The sequence below is a fragment of the Argiope bruennichi genome, chromosome 4 (assembly GCF_947563725.1).
Source record: "Argiope bruennichi chromosome 4, qqArgBrue1.1, whole genome shotgun sequence".
Lineage (NCBI taxonomy): Eukaryota > Metazoa > Arthropoda > Arachnida > Araneae > Araneidae > Argiope > Argiope bruennichi.
The window spans coordinates 62,844,048-62,862,059 of NC_079154.1; the positions used below are offsets into that span (position 1 = coordinate 62,844,048).

Below are 18,012 nucleotides of genomic sequence, written 5' to 3' on the forward strand. Positions count from 1 at the left end.
ACTTAGTGTTCAGTTTGAATTCTGTATGGTTATATATTCTCAGAAAACAAAATTTCTTCAAAGGATGTATATATACAGGATATCCATTCTAATTATGGCCTAATAACCGATTTCTTAACTTATAAGAGAGAGGCACATGCTTTCAGTTGAAAAATATTCTCTAAATAAAGTATTATATATTATGTCTAAATTTTTATACAGTTATAGTTGGCTTATTGGTTATATATTTTTTTAAATGTTGACAAGTAAATGTTTTAAACAGAAACAAATTCCACTTTTCTGTGAGAAAAGCTGGCCAAATTATCAAGTTTAGAATATCACTATTTCAGACCATTTCAAGAAAAAATTACGAATCGTTGCACAGCATTTCAATAAGGTGCCTGCAGATTTTTTTTTTTTTTTTTAATGCTAATGGATTAAGATTATTTTACTAAGACTGTATAAAAATTCAGACATTGTAATTTTTTTCAAAAAATATTTTTATTAGCTTCAAAAATATAAAATTCAATTTCTAATGCTATTTAGTGCATTTTTTAATGGGAAGTATATGTCTATTTGTAATCATTTAGAAATTGCATATTGGGTCATGATTAGAATGGATGCCCTGTATTTTAGTTCACAATATAAGTAAAGTATTTAAAATTATAAAAAACAAATTGGATAGAATTGTTGTAATAAGCCAAAGAAAACTTTTTGTTGATGAATATTCTTTCAAATCCTTTTTTTATGGATATAATAAAATAATTTTAAGAATATATAATCGCAGTGTCAATCAAGTTTTTTTTAATGTTTTGAACTAATTTATCTAAAACAACTGAATATTCTTTTTAAAAAAAAGTAATAGCTAAGTATATATGAATTTATTAAATTTTTTTTTGTACATGTACACATATTACATTTTCATATCAATTTAACTTATAGTTATTTGTTCAATTAATGTGTATTTATTTGATACTTTTTAGTTGAAGTATATTCAAGATATTGATAAAAAAATAAGAGCTTAAAAAATCTTTTATTCATGTAGCAGTATACCTTTGCTGTTAAATATCAGCCTTAATTTCTCTTCAAGTTCTTTATTAGTCCCATGCAATTGCTTCACTACTTTAGATGCCCATACAAAATAATCCTGTACACGTTCTTCAGTCCATCCTTTGGGTGTGACTCTCAATAAATCTCTTAGATTATGTAGCTTATCAGCAAGTTTCACTAATTTAGCTTCATAAGAAATGGAAGAAGCATGTTCAATTTGTAATTCTTTACGAGTGAGCTTAGAAAGTGTTTTATCATCTGTGACTTCAGCAACAATATTCCTCACAGCAATACCAAAATGAGTCTCAATTTCTTCAAAAGTTGTATCTGTGTCTTCAACAGTGTCATGAAGCAAAGCAGCCTGAAGAATTAATTAATTTAAAAAACATGAGCACTTTAAATAGCATGCTAAAAAATAGAGAAATTATGGATATACATTTATAATATCCACTTTTATTCATTAACATTTTATACTGCATTCAATTTACAGAACCATTGGACTATTAATGTTGATAACAATAATAGTTTGACTATTTTTGATTTCTGTAAATCTTCATTCTTTAAATAAATAAATTTCCCAGATTTAGCAAACACAATGTGAAAATCAAAATTGAAAAAAACTTTTATAAAAGTTTTCACTACTTTAATTGTGAATCAGTTTGGACTTCAAATTAAATCCATCTTAATCCAGTTCATAGAATTATTTAGATTGTAAATTTAATTAATTTGAAAATGCTTAACATTCTGCATTTGATCAAGCAGCACAAATATTTGAATTCTTCTACTTCACCATTTTCCATAGAAAAATTATACAAGCATAAAAAAAAAAGATTAATAATTAAAATAATGAATATATATATAATCAATATTCCCATTATTATATGAGATAAAAGAAATACCATTTAACTATTTTTGTTATAAAATATTCTTTGAAAGTCATTTTATATCTATAAATAAATAATTTTTAAGTCTTCATTTTGCAAGTATTGTATAAAGTAGAACTGTCATCATTAGTAATATTGAAAATAAATATATACTTATTAAATACGTTTTGCTAACAATACAATTTGAAACTGTCAGTTCTATTTAAGACAAAATAAATGTAATCAGTATTGTCTATATTGTATGAAATGATATTTATCATGTAGCTAGTTTTGGAACAAATTATTCCCTAAATGCTTTTTTTTTATTCCTAATTTTTTTTGAACACTTATATGTGCAAGAATAAAATCCTACTTATTTATTTGATCAGTTTGATTAACCAGTGTTAGAGTTTTTTTTTCTTTTCTTTTTCCAGTTCGATCATTTTGATTAACTAGTTATTAGAGACAAACTAAATAGCTGAATCATTCTCTGGTAATTCAGTTTCCAAATCAGATATAAATGAAGTGGACCATTAGGTGTTTGGAATTCTTCAGTTCTATTCAGACACTGTCAAACAATGATTTATGGATAATCAGTTCCAATTGTATTGTTAAGATTATGCCACCACCCCTCAAACTAAAATGCAAACAAATTAATAAACATAATGAGATATGCTGATTTGAGTGAACACATCATGTAGTGCAATTTTTCAATACAAACTTAAGCTCAGCATTTCTTTTTTTAAAAATAAGTAATAATTTTAGAAATTGAAAATAAAATTATAAACATCAAATAAATAAACTACTTTTTCAACATATCATCAAAATAATTCCATAAGATGTAAGTCGGTGTATTACTTCAGAATGCTGTATTTGTTGTATTGGGGAAAATGAAACTGAATGTCTATTGACCATTTTTATCTGAAAATTAACTAACATAAAATTTTAATGAAAAATGTTTTATTTTTAATAATTTTCTTTGTTACTATTTTGATACAACGCAAACCACATCAAATGATGCAGTAATGCTGTTCGTTTCGATATCCTGAGACTACCACTTTTTGATGATTCTACCAAACTAAATGGCAAGACATGGAAGGATGAGCCATTTCCAGAGTTCATCATTCTTTGACCTTGATTTTCATTCCATTAGATACTTTTTTGTTCAGAATTTTTTTCTATACATATGTGAGTGTTGTGTCATTTATGACACTCACATATGTATAGAAAAGATATAAAAGCTAGATATAAGATATAAACAAAAGATATAAAAGTGATAAAAAAGCTTTCAGGAGTGGCACGAAGAATACCATTAAATATGACTGAGATTTCTATTGTTGTCAATCTCAAAATGTTATAAAAAATCTAATAACAAATAAAAAAAAGTATTTTAACATTAAAGTTATTATTTTGTAAAAAAAGTGAATTATCAGATTTTACGAATAGAAATCGCTTTTATTATCATAATTTAATGTTTAAGTCTTGTAAAATGAATAAAAAAATATTCAGTAAATACTTTATTATGAATCACTATCTTTTTCCAACAATGTTATGCATTATCTGCAGCTTTTACACCTCCCAAATCCATGAATAATCCGAGATCACCTTATTTTTAAATGTCATCTCTCACCCCTACTTTCACTAAATAAATGCATCCCGATGCAAGCATAAAAGTGCGGAGGGTTTTCTGAGAACAAACAATAGATTTTGTGATTAATATTTATGCTATTCAGATTAATTTATTATTTTTTAAAGTGAAATGCTTTTTAACTAATCATATGTATTGCTGGGAAAACATTCTTATTGGAATATTTTTAAATTTTTGCAAATCATTCAATTAATATAAATATAATTTTAAAAAAATACTTTTCCCATCTTGTTTCTTTATTGTTTATATGAGCATAAATCCTTTTAATTTGGAGGAAGCCTAATTTACTTGTTGATTTCATCGGGAACATATATCATGGTGTAACGTATAACAACATGTCGTAACATATGTCATGGTGTAATACGGCCAATTCTCTCTTCTCTATCTGTAGCATAAAAATCCAAACTTCAACTTCGCTTTAAACAATACTTATTACACATGACAATAAATGAATTAAAATGAATGAATACCATAGAATGTGAAGCAATTAATTTAAAAGTCTTTATTTGTACCTTACAATATTTTTTCTTAAGGAGTTGGTTCTAGGAATCCAAATGGAAAATTTTTATTTAAATTTTGTAACTTAAAATCTAGATTTTGATAATAAAAAAGAGCAATAGAAAATATAACATCTAAACCTACTTGTAAGACAATTGGATTACTGATGTTTCCTTCCGTTACTAAAATATTCGCCACACCTACAAAAGTAAATTTAAAATTTTTAAAATTTTAAGTAAATTTTGTAAGGAAACAGAAACGACAAGGGAAACAGAAGATAAAATACCTATTGGATGATTTATGTAAGGTGTTTCTTCCGGATCTTTTCTCTTTTGTTGCCGATGCTTTTCAGCAGCAAAATTAGCAGCTTTAATTACATCACTAATGCTATTCTCAAAATCCATTTTTTTCATTAATAGGTTTTTAAAATTACCATATACTGAAAATTTTAATACAATACACAATATAGTAACACTTAATATTAGAAAACCACGCTTATAATTCATAAGACAAAAAGTAATTACCTTCCCTTTACTGATAAATACATCAGTTTTCAGTGGAGAGAGATGAATTTGGATATCGGTAGATGACTTTTTGTTTACAATCGGACAGCTGATCAAAGACTTACTACAGTTGCAGTTTTTCTTGATTAATAGTAATGTTTATAAATTTGGTTCATATTTTGTTTTAAAAAATGCCTTATTTTTTTAATATTAATCTAATTTAAATATAAAACCTTTTTTTATATTTTATTCCCTTTAAAATTTTTTTGTTTGCGCTAGAAAAAAAAAATCGAAATATTGCGTTTGCAGCGCTTGCATATATCGATATACGTTTTACTTTTTAAAAAGCGTTTCTCTTTTTGAAAACCATTTGCTCGAGGATCTAATATTATGACATGTGCTGAACAAATGTCAATTTATCGGTGTAAATGATTTTTTATCTCTATAAAATTATTTTCCCGATCTTTTATATATAGCTGCAAATTTATATTAGTTAAGAGTGCTGTAACATGTTATTGCTTTTTGGATTCTCAGTCTAAAATCGAAACACTTTTTTTTTTGGCGCTTTAAAAAAAATCATAATGCCGCATAGATTTTTCATATTGTGCTTGCATTTTATTTTTTAGATAAACCTTTCTTTCTATTGTTTAAAGTCTCTTTTTTCTATGATCATAGATCATATTTGTACATTTATTACAAGCATGTAATACTTAAAAGAAAAAATGATGGCATTATTACATGGTGTAATTTTAATGCTTCCTATATATTTCATTTACAGTTTTAATATTTGAATTTCATGCAATTTCCTTAAAGTGTATTTTCTATTGTATTAAAATGTCGAGTGAAATTTGGCGCCTAGATTGAATAAAGATATTTAAAAGAAGTATAATTAATGCTGTGCTTTTTAAGTTCTTTTGCCATATGACAGAAATTTCTTTTTGCACTGTATTTAGTAATTCTATACAAGCAATATAAATATTTTATCATATCCCAAATTAGCATGTTCATTTTAAATAAATATTTTAGCATATCGCTAGTCATCTTGAATATAAGAAAATTATGATTTAAAATCTTACATTTGTTAATTAACAAGTTTGAAAAAAATGAGTAATAATTGTTTTTTTCTCCCATCCAATTTTCTTTCCATTATTACAAGGATATTATATCTCTCAAGTATTATAATCTATAAAAGATTGTAGAGTTTAAAAGATTTAGAGTTTTAAGAATAGTATATATAAAAACTATACTTAATTACATAGCATACTAACTATTCTTTAGAAAGAAAATATTTACTTCAGAAAATGTATGTGCTTAAGTAAGAGTAAATTTATTTGAATTTTTTATGGAGACATATTGTATGAAAATTTGATACTTATGAATATTGATGTTGATTTTTAAACCTGAATAAAATAGCATGAAAAGACTTAATTGTACTAAAAGTTATAGTTTCTCTAAGATTACAAATGGTAAAAAATATCAATTTTTTAGGAAAACAAAAGTGGATTGCTATAATCTAATTTTATACTTCCTTTTTAGCAATTTTTATATAATTTGATTTTCTATATACTTTGCATTTTGTAAGGAATTAATAACACTGTTAATTTGTGAACTTAAAGATTTCCACTCTTTTTCCCCAGACTTGCAATTGAAGTGTTCAATGGAAATACCATTTATAAAGTTTTTCCTCCTTGTAATTTTATGATTGGATGGTTTTATGCAATTCTGTTGATACTTTGAAACATTACCTTTTTTTTTTTCTTCCTCCGATGCTATTTGAAATCGATTGTATTAAAATATAAATGTTCATGTAAATGTAGCTCTGAAGATTTTTTTTTAGAGAAAATAAAAACTATCTGATATTCTAGAAACTAAATTGTCTACAGTGTAATTTTTTTGAATTGCATATTTTTTAACGATTTTTTTACATTCTGGCATAGAAAATTTTCAATTATTTCTTTAAATGTTTCAAAACTTGGGATTTTCAAATGTTACTTACTAATGCTATATGCATTGAAAAATATCACTTTAAATGCAAAGCTATTTTCATAATTTTGCAGCACTTGGATGATAATTTTTTTTTTAATATTTCAATTTGAAATTCATTTTAAAAAGTAAAAGTCTGTATTAATTAATTTGTAAAAAAAGAGGGAATTAGTGACTGAAAAGAAATAGGACTATTATTATCTTGTACTTGTTAATTTTTAATTTTTGAAGGATTATATATTTTGATATCAAAATGTAAATTTGCAAGGACAGAAGTTTATGTAACTTTATCAAAAATAAGATGAAAAACTGATTTTTATTTTTACTCATATAAATGAAAATTTCATAATATGAAACTGCATATCTGAGAGGAATTATTGTAATTTTATTAAATTTTAAATTGAACTTATTATATTAATTTTTGTAAATCTATATAATAAGATATAGATTATGTTGCCTATATTTATCTTATGTTGCCTATATTTTTCTCTTGTATCTTATATATAATTTGTCCTTGAATGTAATTGAGAAATCATTAATTATTTTATTCAAAATTGTTGTTAATGAAAGTGCCAATATAATAGAGTTCTTATAATCCATGAAATAAAATTAAGTAGACAAATGATTTTTTAAACTATTTTTCTAACTTTTATTTTTTTATAAGAATTGATAAACAAAGCTGTAATTTTTAATAATTTTATCTATTTTATTGAGTTTAAATTAAAAAATTAACCTTTTCTATTTATTCATTTGGTGATTTTGGATTTGTATATAATGAGCTATTTAATATTTGATTTCCATATCTTTTTACGATAGCATAAAATTCATTTTCATGATCCCTAAAAAATGCCAATGTCCTCCTAAGTAAGTGGTTTCAATTTTCAGTACTGTTTATTTTGAAATACTCAAACTTGTGATACATGTGACCTGTATTAAGTTTCAGCTTTAATACGTTAGTTACTTAATAATTAAAGTTATAATACAGCTAATTTCTATTATGATGAAAGAAGAAAAGTAATGAACAAGATAAAAAATCCTCATACAAATAATATGAAAATACGTATTATACGAGAAATAAAAGAGATACGTATTAATTTTTTTTCTGTTTGAACATCTATATGATAGTTGGAAAAATTAGTCGGCAGTTATCAAAGGTCTGTCAATACGTTCAGAAGTTTTATGCTATAAAGCAAAGTTAGAAATCAAAATAGGCAATAAATATTCCTTATTTTTATGTTCTGATATTTTTTCTCTAAAATGAATAGTAGATTTTTTTTTCCATCCTGGAAAAGTTTATATGACATCAGCTTTAAAAAAAAATATTTTAAATTATTATATTTTTATTCTAGTTTTATTACCTGTTTGTTGTTCTTTTATAATTCTCAAGGTGTATTTAGTTTTAAATATTTTTTCTAACTTGATTTCTTAGGAATCAGAATGAAGATGCATCATTGTGGCTTTTGTGATTATGCGACTATTAATATATCTCATTTAAGAAGACATCTACTGCGGCATACAGGGCAAAAACCATTTGCTTGCAAATTGTGCAGTAGAACATTTGCTAGAAAAGATAGTCTTTGTGCACATATTGGAATTGTACACTCTTCACTAATTCTTTAAGAAATGTTTTTCATTTTCAATATGTTTTTTAAAAATGGGCAATAAATGTCCCTTATTGTTATGTTCTAACATATTTTGTCTTAAATGTAAAGTAGATTTTTTTTCATCCTAGAAGAGTTTATGTGACATCCTTTTTTTAAAAAAATAATATTTTTAGTTATTGTAGTTTCTTTATTCTGGTTTTATTACTTTTTTGTTCTTTTATAATTCTGAAAGTGTGTATGGTGTTAAATATTTTTTTCGACTTTTCTTAACTTGATTTCTTAAGAATCATGAAGAAGCTGCACTCTGTGGCTTTTGTGATTATATGACTGTCAATATATCTAATTTAAGAAGACATCTACAGTGGCATACAGGACAAAAGCCATTTGTTTGCAAATTATACAGTAAAACCTTTGCTAGAAAAGATAATCTTAGAACACATATTGTCATTGTACATTCTTCAATTATTCTTTGAGAAATGCTTTTCATTTTCACTGTATTTTTAAAAAATGGGCAATAAATGTTCATTATTGTTATTGACATATTTTGTCTTAAACGAAAGAGTAAATTTTTTTTTCAGGAAAAGTTTATTTGGCATTAGGTTTTTTTAAAAAAATAATATTTTGAATTATTATAGCTTTTTTATTCTATTTTATATTACCTGTTTGTTGTTCTTTTATAATCCTCAAGATGTGTTAAATGTTTTTTTAACTTGATTTCTTAGGAATCAGAATGAAGATGCATCACTTTGGCTTTTGTGATTAAGTGACTGTCAATATATCCCATTTATGAAGACATCTACTGCAGCATACAGGGCAAAAACATTTGCTTGCAAATTATACAGTAAAATCTTTGCTAGAAAAGATAATCTTAAGCACATATTGGAATTGTACATTCTTCAATAATTCTTTAAGAAATGTTTTTCATTTTCAATGTGTTTTTTAGAACCACAAATATGTCTTTAAATTAATTACATTATTCCATTTTGCTTCATCCACATTGCATAATTCTATTTCTTCTGATGTGGTAGTTGGTCGAAGAAGAGAGGGTGATAGTGGTGTTACCAGAAGGCTACTACTGTCCCAACCAAATATAATCAAGCCTCTAGCATTTGGAAATATATTAAATCCAAAATGATATAAATATTCTTCATCATTAAATAATTTAATTATTATAATTTCTTTAGTAGAGTCCCAAACAAAAATCAGTAAAATCTTATTGATAACATACCAATTCTTACTAATTACTTTTTATTACTAAATTTCAGCCATAGCTGTTTATTTAGCCTTTGTAGTAATTAGAATCATGCTAATGGAAAAGTTTTATTTCATTTTTTAATGGAATAGTATTGTTAGAAATTCTATTAATTGAACATATCTTGGCTTATGTTTTTGTACCAAGTTTGGTGACAAATTGAACATTTTTGGTGATTTGGCATTGTATAGTTTCTATTTTCTCCCAGAAAATTTGGGTATTATCTGATAGTGTATAAATGTTTTATTGCAATTGTTAATCAGTCTGTATTGCTCTTTTATTTAGTATTATCATTTGTGTTTTGACGAAATAAAACTGTTGAGTCTCGCATTTGCAATATAGAGTTGTGAATTTCTCTCATGCTCTGTAAATGAGCTTGTCTGAACTGGGATAGTCTGTAGCTAATTGTTTTTGCTTTTATCAGCTGTAAATATTTGTAAATAACAACTGAAAATAAATGTGTTTGTGCCACCTTAAAGTCTATTCAATCAATAAACCATAGCTGTATTGTTTAACTTGATAATAAACATTTATTATTTCTAATGAAGGAACGAATATTTACTTGTGAGAGTTATTTTTCCTTGAGATATGATGTAGATATCTTAGAAAATATGTCAATAAATAAGCTACAAACCGAAAATCAAATATACAATATTTGAAAAAAGAAACTGACTGCAAAAACATATTATTTAGTGATAAAGCTTTTTATCCTTACGTAAGTAAAAATATTTTAAAAATCTATTTTCTAAGCAGAGATGTTCAGCAAAGGCAACCTTAATACTTGTTATAACCATTGTATGGAAACCATCACAATTTAATGAAAATTACGCAAGAACCAGGATGACTAATTTTGATTTTCTGAATCATTTCTATCATAATTGATAATAATCTATTTTAAGGTAAGGCAAGAAAGATATCCTTTTAACTTCCTGGCCTATTAATATATTTTACCTCCTAAGTAGTAAATACTCTTTATTAAGAGAATTTTCTATATTTTCAATTTGCTAAGTTCATAATGGGTATCTGAAATACTTATACATATCCAAATGATTACCTTAAATTGATAACCTATTTAACTTAATTACAGATTTAAATTTCAAAATTCTTATTATTTGATGCATGAGTCTTATACTTTGTATCTGAAAGGATTAAAGTTTTTTGCAAGAATTTTAGAGTTTCATAATCTTTTAGAACTGGCATTCCAATTTTGGAAAGAGTTAAATCAGCAATGCATTTGAGCAAAGCCATTATAATCTTTCATCTGTTTAATTTAGAATTTTCTATCTCTCATTTTCTAGAAATTAAATAAATGTACAATATTTAAATGTTAAAGAAATGTATTCTTATGGCATTAATGAAGTATTTTTGAAGCTTTTTCAATAAGTTTAATTTCTTTTCTTATGTGATGCAACCAAAGAGCAATTATATTTAAACCAGACATCTATAAGTCATCTCTAATCAATCAAGCATTTATGATTACTGTTACTTCTTGCTGAAGAACTATTTATAGAGAAATATGCAACATTTTAATCAATAAAGGAGATTATCAGAAAAAATTCAAATACATCTTTTAATTTTTATTTAATTATAATTTCTATTAATTTTATTTCTCCTACCTCTCATTAAGAGATTGATGGCCAAGAGAAATCTGAGTGTACCAAAGTAATTTTTTCTAAATTTTTAATTTATCCATCTTGCAGATTAACTAATATGATGTTTGAAAGCTTTTAGTATTGTATACTGGATTTTAATGTCACTTATACTGATTTTATAAATTCTGTACTACGGTTCTTCTATAGTATAATAAATATAATATTTTGATGCTACGAAATTTGATAATAAAACTTTGTTACTGTATAAATGTGAAAACTTGTATGTTGCTGTACAGTTATTATAAATATGTTAATTTTTCTTTTAAATTGAAATGCTGTTGTATTATTTTAAATATTATTCCTTCCACCTCCATATTTAATATATTATTACATCTATATAATAGTAATGTAGTAAAAGGTAGTATTTTTTTGTTGTATATTTTTGGGTCTTATTTAATATATTTTCTTTTTACTGACATGCTTTAAAATCTGAAAGTTTGTGTGAACTTTATTATGAAAATGAATATAATTTAATACAATGTAAAAATATTACATTGCTGTTATTTGTTAACTATTTTGTAGTGCAAATTTAATAATTCTTTGAAAAACAAAACAAGTTTATATAAATATTTAAAATCTTTTGCTTTTTATTAAATAATTACATTAATGTGGAGGTAATTTGTTTTAATGAGAGTTTTCTATATTTGTTAAATTACATTTGTGAACTATTTGATATTGCTAGTGGACTGTTTAGGTTGTTCACTCCAAAATTAAACTAATATCAAGATGCGCTGCGTCAAGAATTGAAGTGCATATGAAACAGTTTGCATTCCACTTTTCTTTTAACATTTACTATATTTTTAATGTTTTCATCAGACAAGTTTTCTATAAATAGACTATGATCTAGTTTTATATAAATATTGTTTGATGCATTCAAGCAAACTTTGATTTGAATTCTAATTGTTGAAATGTTTTTCTCTCTCTTCTTTACAGATAAAGAAAAATTGAAAACAATTAGGATTGGAAAAGTTAAACACTATTTGTGTCCTTTTTGTGATTATTCTTCACCGCAATCAGCCAATGTGAAACGACATGCATTGCAACATACAGGTGAACGTCCCTTCTGTTGCAGCTATTGTGGCAAAGGCTTCATTGAAAAGAAGAATCTTAATGCTCATATGTTAAGGCACACTGGTGAAAAACCTTTTTGTTGTTTATTGTGTGGGAAAAGTTTCACTCACAAAAAAAGTTGCACAACTCATGTGTTGAAACATTGGCAAGGTACTCATGAAAATGTAGTATAAATGGACTAGTATTTGCTCTGTAGATCCTAGTAATGCCTTATCTTAGACTTTTAAATTATGAAAAGAATTCAGTTGTTATTGTTTCTATTATATCTGTTTAAAAAGCTTTTTGGTAATATACAGATTGATTTTAAAAAAAGGGCCGGGCGCCCAGATTGTGGGGATGGCACGCTACCCCTAGGCCAGGACGTCAGTTACAAATTTTGTCAAAACCTTATGAGAAAAGTTACAATACTATATATTCTATATTGCTAAATTTTATATAAGGATTTTTTCTTATCCTTATAGAATTTGTATATATGTTTTCTTCAGTTGAAAAATTGAAAATGAGCCCATTAAGCTTGCAAAGCAGATATTCTTTTTTATCAAATTGTTGTGGTTTAATAACATAAATGGAGAAATATTTTGATTTGTGCAAATATATATGTATGTGCATGTGTATTGATATCTTTTAATTTGATTTATATCTTAAATGAATTTTCTGTTTTTTTTACTTTTAAATTAGTCTATATAATTTCTTTTATTACTTGATTTGAATCCCACTTTTTTATTTAATTATTTCTAAGGTCAACTCTAAAGAATTGCTTATGCTTTAGTTTTCACTCTACAAGCTAAGAGATAAAACTACCTAACACCCACTGCATTTCTTTCTAAAATACCTAAGATTCCTTTTCCTTCCTTTTTAAAAATCCTAACGAAATCTCAATAATGATCTTCTAGTTTCTTTTCACACACTTTCACACTTGCGTTCTGCATTTCGTCTACATGTACAAACAATATACACCAGCTGAAAAATAAATTAAATTCCTAATTCGTCTTTCTTTCGGCCATACATCCGCAGAAGTATGTTGTATATATATATATGCATACTTTTTAGATGATTTAAGTATTTCATCGTATTTTATTTCATATTAAATTAATTTTTAATTATTTATAATAGTTCAGATTTTGCTCTATAAATGAGATTCTCTATGTTTGTTTGTCTTCTTTATCAATAAATCATTTTCTTATAGTTAGAATTTTTCTATTTCTTAAAGCTTTGATTGTCTATTTATAATCATTATCATCATTAAATTTTTTAAGTGAAAGCAAAATTTTTATAATCAAAAATAATTTACTTTCATTAAAATTTTTTTAATAGAATGATTCATTGTATCATTATTTTGTTTTCGAATTGATTTATTAATTCATTTTGACTTTGAACTGGAATAGTCTTTGATAAAATAATAAGTATTGGTATTTATATGAATGACACCATAATTATTATTGTTCATTTCGTTTAGTCTTTTTAATCATTTTTAGTTCAACAAGTGCTTCATAAACAATGTAACCAAAGTTTAAAGTTTCAAAAATGCATGTGTGCGGATTAAAAATATTTTATAACTCATTTGAGTTAAACCTGATGAAAGGCATTTTTTTTCTATTTAATTTTCTCAGCACAATGACATTTTCTTCCTTTTTGAACTTTTTTTTTTATTATGAGATTTTCATTGATTTTTAATATTTAAATGTATATTTGTGTGAATAAATTCCTTCTTTACAGATTAAAAAAAATGTTCTTTATCTTAGTGATGCTACTTTTAGACTTCATTCTTTTTACGGAAATGGAGAGTTATTTCAAAAATATGTAAAGCTATGGCCAGTGTAATAAATGCAGCATGAAAAATCATTTGCTATTGTATACTGGAGTATGCCCTTTTAGTTGTACTGTTTGCTGAAAACTTTCAATGAAAAAGGCAATTATTCTTGTCATATGCTAACACACTTTAGGGAGTATTTCCATTCTACTGTGTCATACTGCAGTTATAAGAAAAAGCCAAATCATCAATTATTTCTTTAATATGCTCAATTCTCATATTGTATAGTTAATTTCTGTGGATATGAATTAAAATATTCTTCTTAATGTTTTTTTAAACTTAAATTTGTTTTAGAGTAAATATATTTTTAATATTTTAAACAATTTTACAGATTTATAATGTTTAAAACTTGATGGGTCATCAATCCATTTCAAATATGGGAATCTTATTTTATAAGTTTCGTTGATTTAAAATTCTTGGATATTATGTAAAATTTTGAAATTATAAATAGTTTTAAATTGGAAAAAAAAAAAAAAAATACATGAATGAAAATTACATGCTATCAAAAGTTTCAGATGTCTATCAAAATCCCTATCATTTCCTTTTTTTTATTGGATATTTTATATTTTTATATATGTTTCATATTCAATACTAGGTGACATTCTAACTAACAATAACAAAAAAAAATATGTCTACTTTAAAAAGGTAAAAATTAATAAATAAATCATTTTATCCTTTGTAGCAATATTGCATGTTTTGCAGTAGTTGCATCTAAACAAATTTAGTTTTTCTTTACATTCAGCTATTAAAACTGTCATAGATTTGTACTAATTTTTTATTCATTTAAAATTATTAAAAAAATATTTCGTTATTAGAAAGAATAAAACTATTTTTACTTCCCTCTCAACATTTTTGCTTTTTTTCTTGCAGAATTTGCACTATTTCTTCACTGTCCAGTTTCTTTCAATTGGTTCAATGAAAGCTGAGTTAAAATTTTCCTCAGTTAATCTCATTTTAATTAGTCCATATCTAATATTCTATGGAGAAATGTGTATTAGTCTTTGTTATTTCAAGTACTTTTCTTTTAACAGATATCTCTAGTTGTTACAAAATTAAATTTTAAGTGTATTCCAATTTCATCAACAAGAAATCTATTACTTGGATTTTGTGGCTTTAATCTAGGGTTTTAATAGTGTAAAAGTACAATATTTATTTATTTATGTAACATTGAACTGATGTATATAATCAATTACATAAATAGTTTGCTTGGTGGTAGATTTATTAAAAGAAATTAGTTCTATATTGTAAAAGAGAACATACTGAAAACAATAACTCAAAAACATCGCCAACAATCTAATCTGATGGATACACACATACATAATTATTATTTTTATTAATAATTAACAAATTAATGTTTGTATTATTGTATCTATTTATCAACATTTTCATTAGTTATTAAATTTGTTTTCATTTTTTGGTTTTAAACTGTTTGATAAATAGCCCAGTGGACATTCTTATTTCGATAGTAATGAAATTAAAATTTCAAATGATTCATATTATTTTAATTTAAATATACTATTTATTAATATATTTGACTTTTGAAAATAATGGCTGTATATATAATAATTATTATGTATATTAAATTACTTTAACTTTATTTTTTTACTAATTGCTTTTTATTTAACTTTAAAGAAGTCTGAATTAAATGAAGACTTGATATGTTTAAATATATTCCTAATAAAATTATTACTACTCTTAAGTTAATATTAAAGATATTTTTTGTAGGTACTGTTGCTGTTATAAGAAAACCTATAATTTTAGGCATATATGTACACATTTTGAGAAATCTCATATTAAAATATTCACATATCTGGTTTGTGACATAAATTTCTTTTAAAAAAAAAGCGTAAATAATCACATGTTGAATCATGAACACTAATTTACTTGCACACTAATTTATTAACAGCGCACTGATTTATTCTGAGTGTGGCATAGATTTTAAATTTAGAGATATTTTTGAGGTCTGTGTGGTTGACTGCTCATGTAGGAATATATAAATAAAATTAGTTTTAAATATTAATAAATATTGCAATTAAAATTAATTGCTGTAAAAAAATACAAATCAAGATTTAGTTTATAAAATGAATGTTTTATTTACTTAATCAATGTTTAAATTAGCATATTTTAAAAATGATTATTGCAAACTGTGTTATTAATTTGATTTATATGAATAGTTTTGTTTTAACATGCAGTAGTTTTCTCATTTCTGTAATAAAATACTCATTCTTTAAAAATATCAAATGCAAATAGTTTTTTTTTTCAGTTTTATAATGGTTTTTTTAATTAATTTATTATGATTTCAAAATATTTAAAATTCACTTTTAAATAAAAAAAAAATTGCAATTTTCTTTGCTTCAAAAATTTCTTTTTCTGAATGAAACCTTGCTACATTCTACTTCTACACAATCAACACCGATTAAAATAGTAATCTTGCTTTGAATAAAAAAGAAGAAAAAATTAAGTGTTTTAAACATATTTTAAAATATGTGTCATGGTTATTTCCATACAAAATTTTGTAGGATAAAAATATCAAGTTCCTTAAAATTTCAAATTTTGAAGTTTTATAAAATGACATGGTTTCTACAAAAGAATGTAATGGCAATAAGAATGTAATGTTTTTAAAGTAACGAAAACTGAATTGTTGATTGAAAATTTATTTTTCCTATGTAGTTGAATTAAACTATTGACTTATTTTTTAAAATGTTTAATTAAGAGAATAATATAAATTTTTAATTTTAGGCTAAAATTACTTAATTTTGACTGATGTTTTATGGTTTTTATCTAGCTTTATTTCATAATATTATTCAAGCTTGTCCAAGTAATAAAAATTGTTATTGAGCTACTTTTAACATAACTATGATATAAGATTTTATCATTTATGTTATAGCATAATTTTATTTTCCGTTGTACTGATTTCTACAAAAACATGGAGAGAGAGAACAAAAAAAAAAAAAAATTAATTTATGAATTTTTGTGTTATATGTAGTGAAAATTGTTAGGAATGGGAAGAATGTAATTAAAAAATCAATTTTTTATTTTGACATTTTAATTTAATTAATTATTAAATTTTATGCTATGATAAATGAAACCATACAATTAAAAAAAAAATGTTTTTTTTTTTTTTTTTTTTTAATCTTAAGATATGAACATTACTCTTTTATTATCTAACATGATTAGTTAAAAAAATTAACATGTATTTGTTCACTGAGAGAATTTTTAATGTGTCAGAAAAAAAAAAAGTGAACCCTTCAATTTATTAATGTATTAGATAACTGTAAAAAAAATTAGGGTTTAAAGATCAATTTTAAGGTTTATATGATATATTTAAAACAAATTGATGCTTTAATATGCTAAAAGCATATTTTTTCTTTCAACCTACTTAGTCAATTATAGTTGAATTTTCTTGGAAATAATTTTAATAATTCATAATTAAATGGGCATGTATGATATTTTATTGGTTCATAATTCTTAGAAAGATGTTAGATAATAGATAAATTTACAATTAGTATCTATTTAGATAACATAAAAAGATAACAGAGTCTCTGAATATTTGTGGTAATTATGTGCGTATGCAACTTATTTTTAGTACTATAAGTTGTCAATTTTGGAACTTATCAAAGTTTCAAATATATAATATTTATATGTGTGAGATGCTTCAGTCAGAAATTCCAACTTAAAAAAATTATTAATGAAGAATTGTTGCTTTGCTTATAAAAAATTAATCGATTATGAGAATTTGTTTTGTTTGTACTTTGATTATTATCAATGTAGATATGTATACTTCTCATTATTTTATTAATTTTTATGCAATTCTTTTAAGTTAGTACTTGAATGTATTGAATTTCATTTTTAAATCTTGCTTTGTAAAATAAACAATGCATATTCATTTTTGTAAAAAATATTTTTTTAATGACAGCTTTATTATGGCTTGCTTACAAAAAAAAGTTTAGGAAATATAAGTAAGTTGCACTGCTTCAAGTGACATTTAATGTGAACGAGAATATGTAATGTGAATGAGACATTTAATGTGAATGTGAAGATTTAATAATAATATATTCCAATGCTTTAATGAATGAAATGATTTTAGTTTAAAATACAA

General features: G+C 24.3%; 1 protein-coding gene across 2 annotated transcripts; it reads right to left on the minus strand.

Moving 5' to 3' along the window:
• Nucleotides 1-993: 993 nt before the first annotated feature.
• On the minus strand, nucleotides 994-4,647 carry LOC129965906 (guanosine-3',5'-bis(diphosphate) 3'-pyrophosphohydrolase MESH1-like). 2 transcript variants are annotated; one of them, XM_056080184.1, is made up of 4 exons: nucleotides 4,563-4,618; nucleotides 4,325-4,477; nucleotides 4,183-4,238; nucleotides 994-1,390 (listed from the first exon to the last, which is right to left on the minus strand). In XM_056080184.1, the coding sequence occupies exons 2-4, from the start codon at nucleotides 4,449-4,451 to the stop codon at nucleotides 1,013-1,015; spliced, it is 561 nt and encodes a 186-aa protein (XP_055936159.1). In that variant the 5' UTR covers nucleotides 4,452-4,477; nucleotides 4,563-4,618; the 3' UTR covers nucleotides 994-1,012. The 2 variants fall into 2 exon arrangements, with proteins under 2 accessions (XP_055936159.1, XP_055936160.1); XM_056080185.1 differs by having other exon boundaries at nucleotides 4,325-4,647.
• Nucleotides 4,648-18,012: the final 13,365 nt, after the last annotated feature.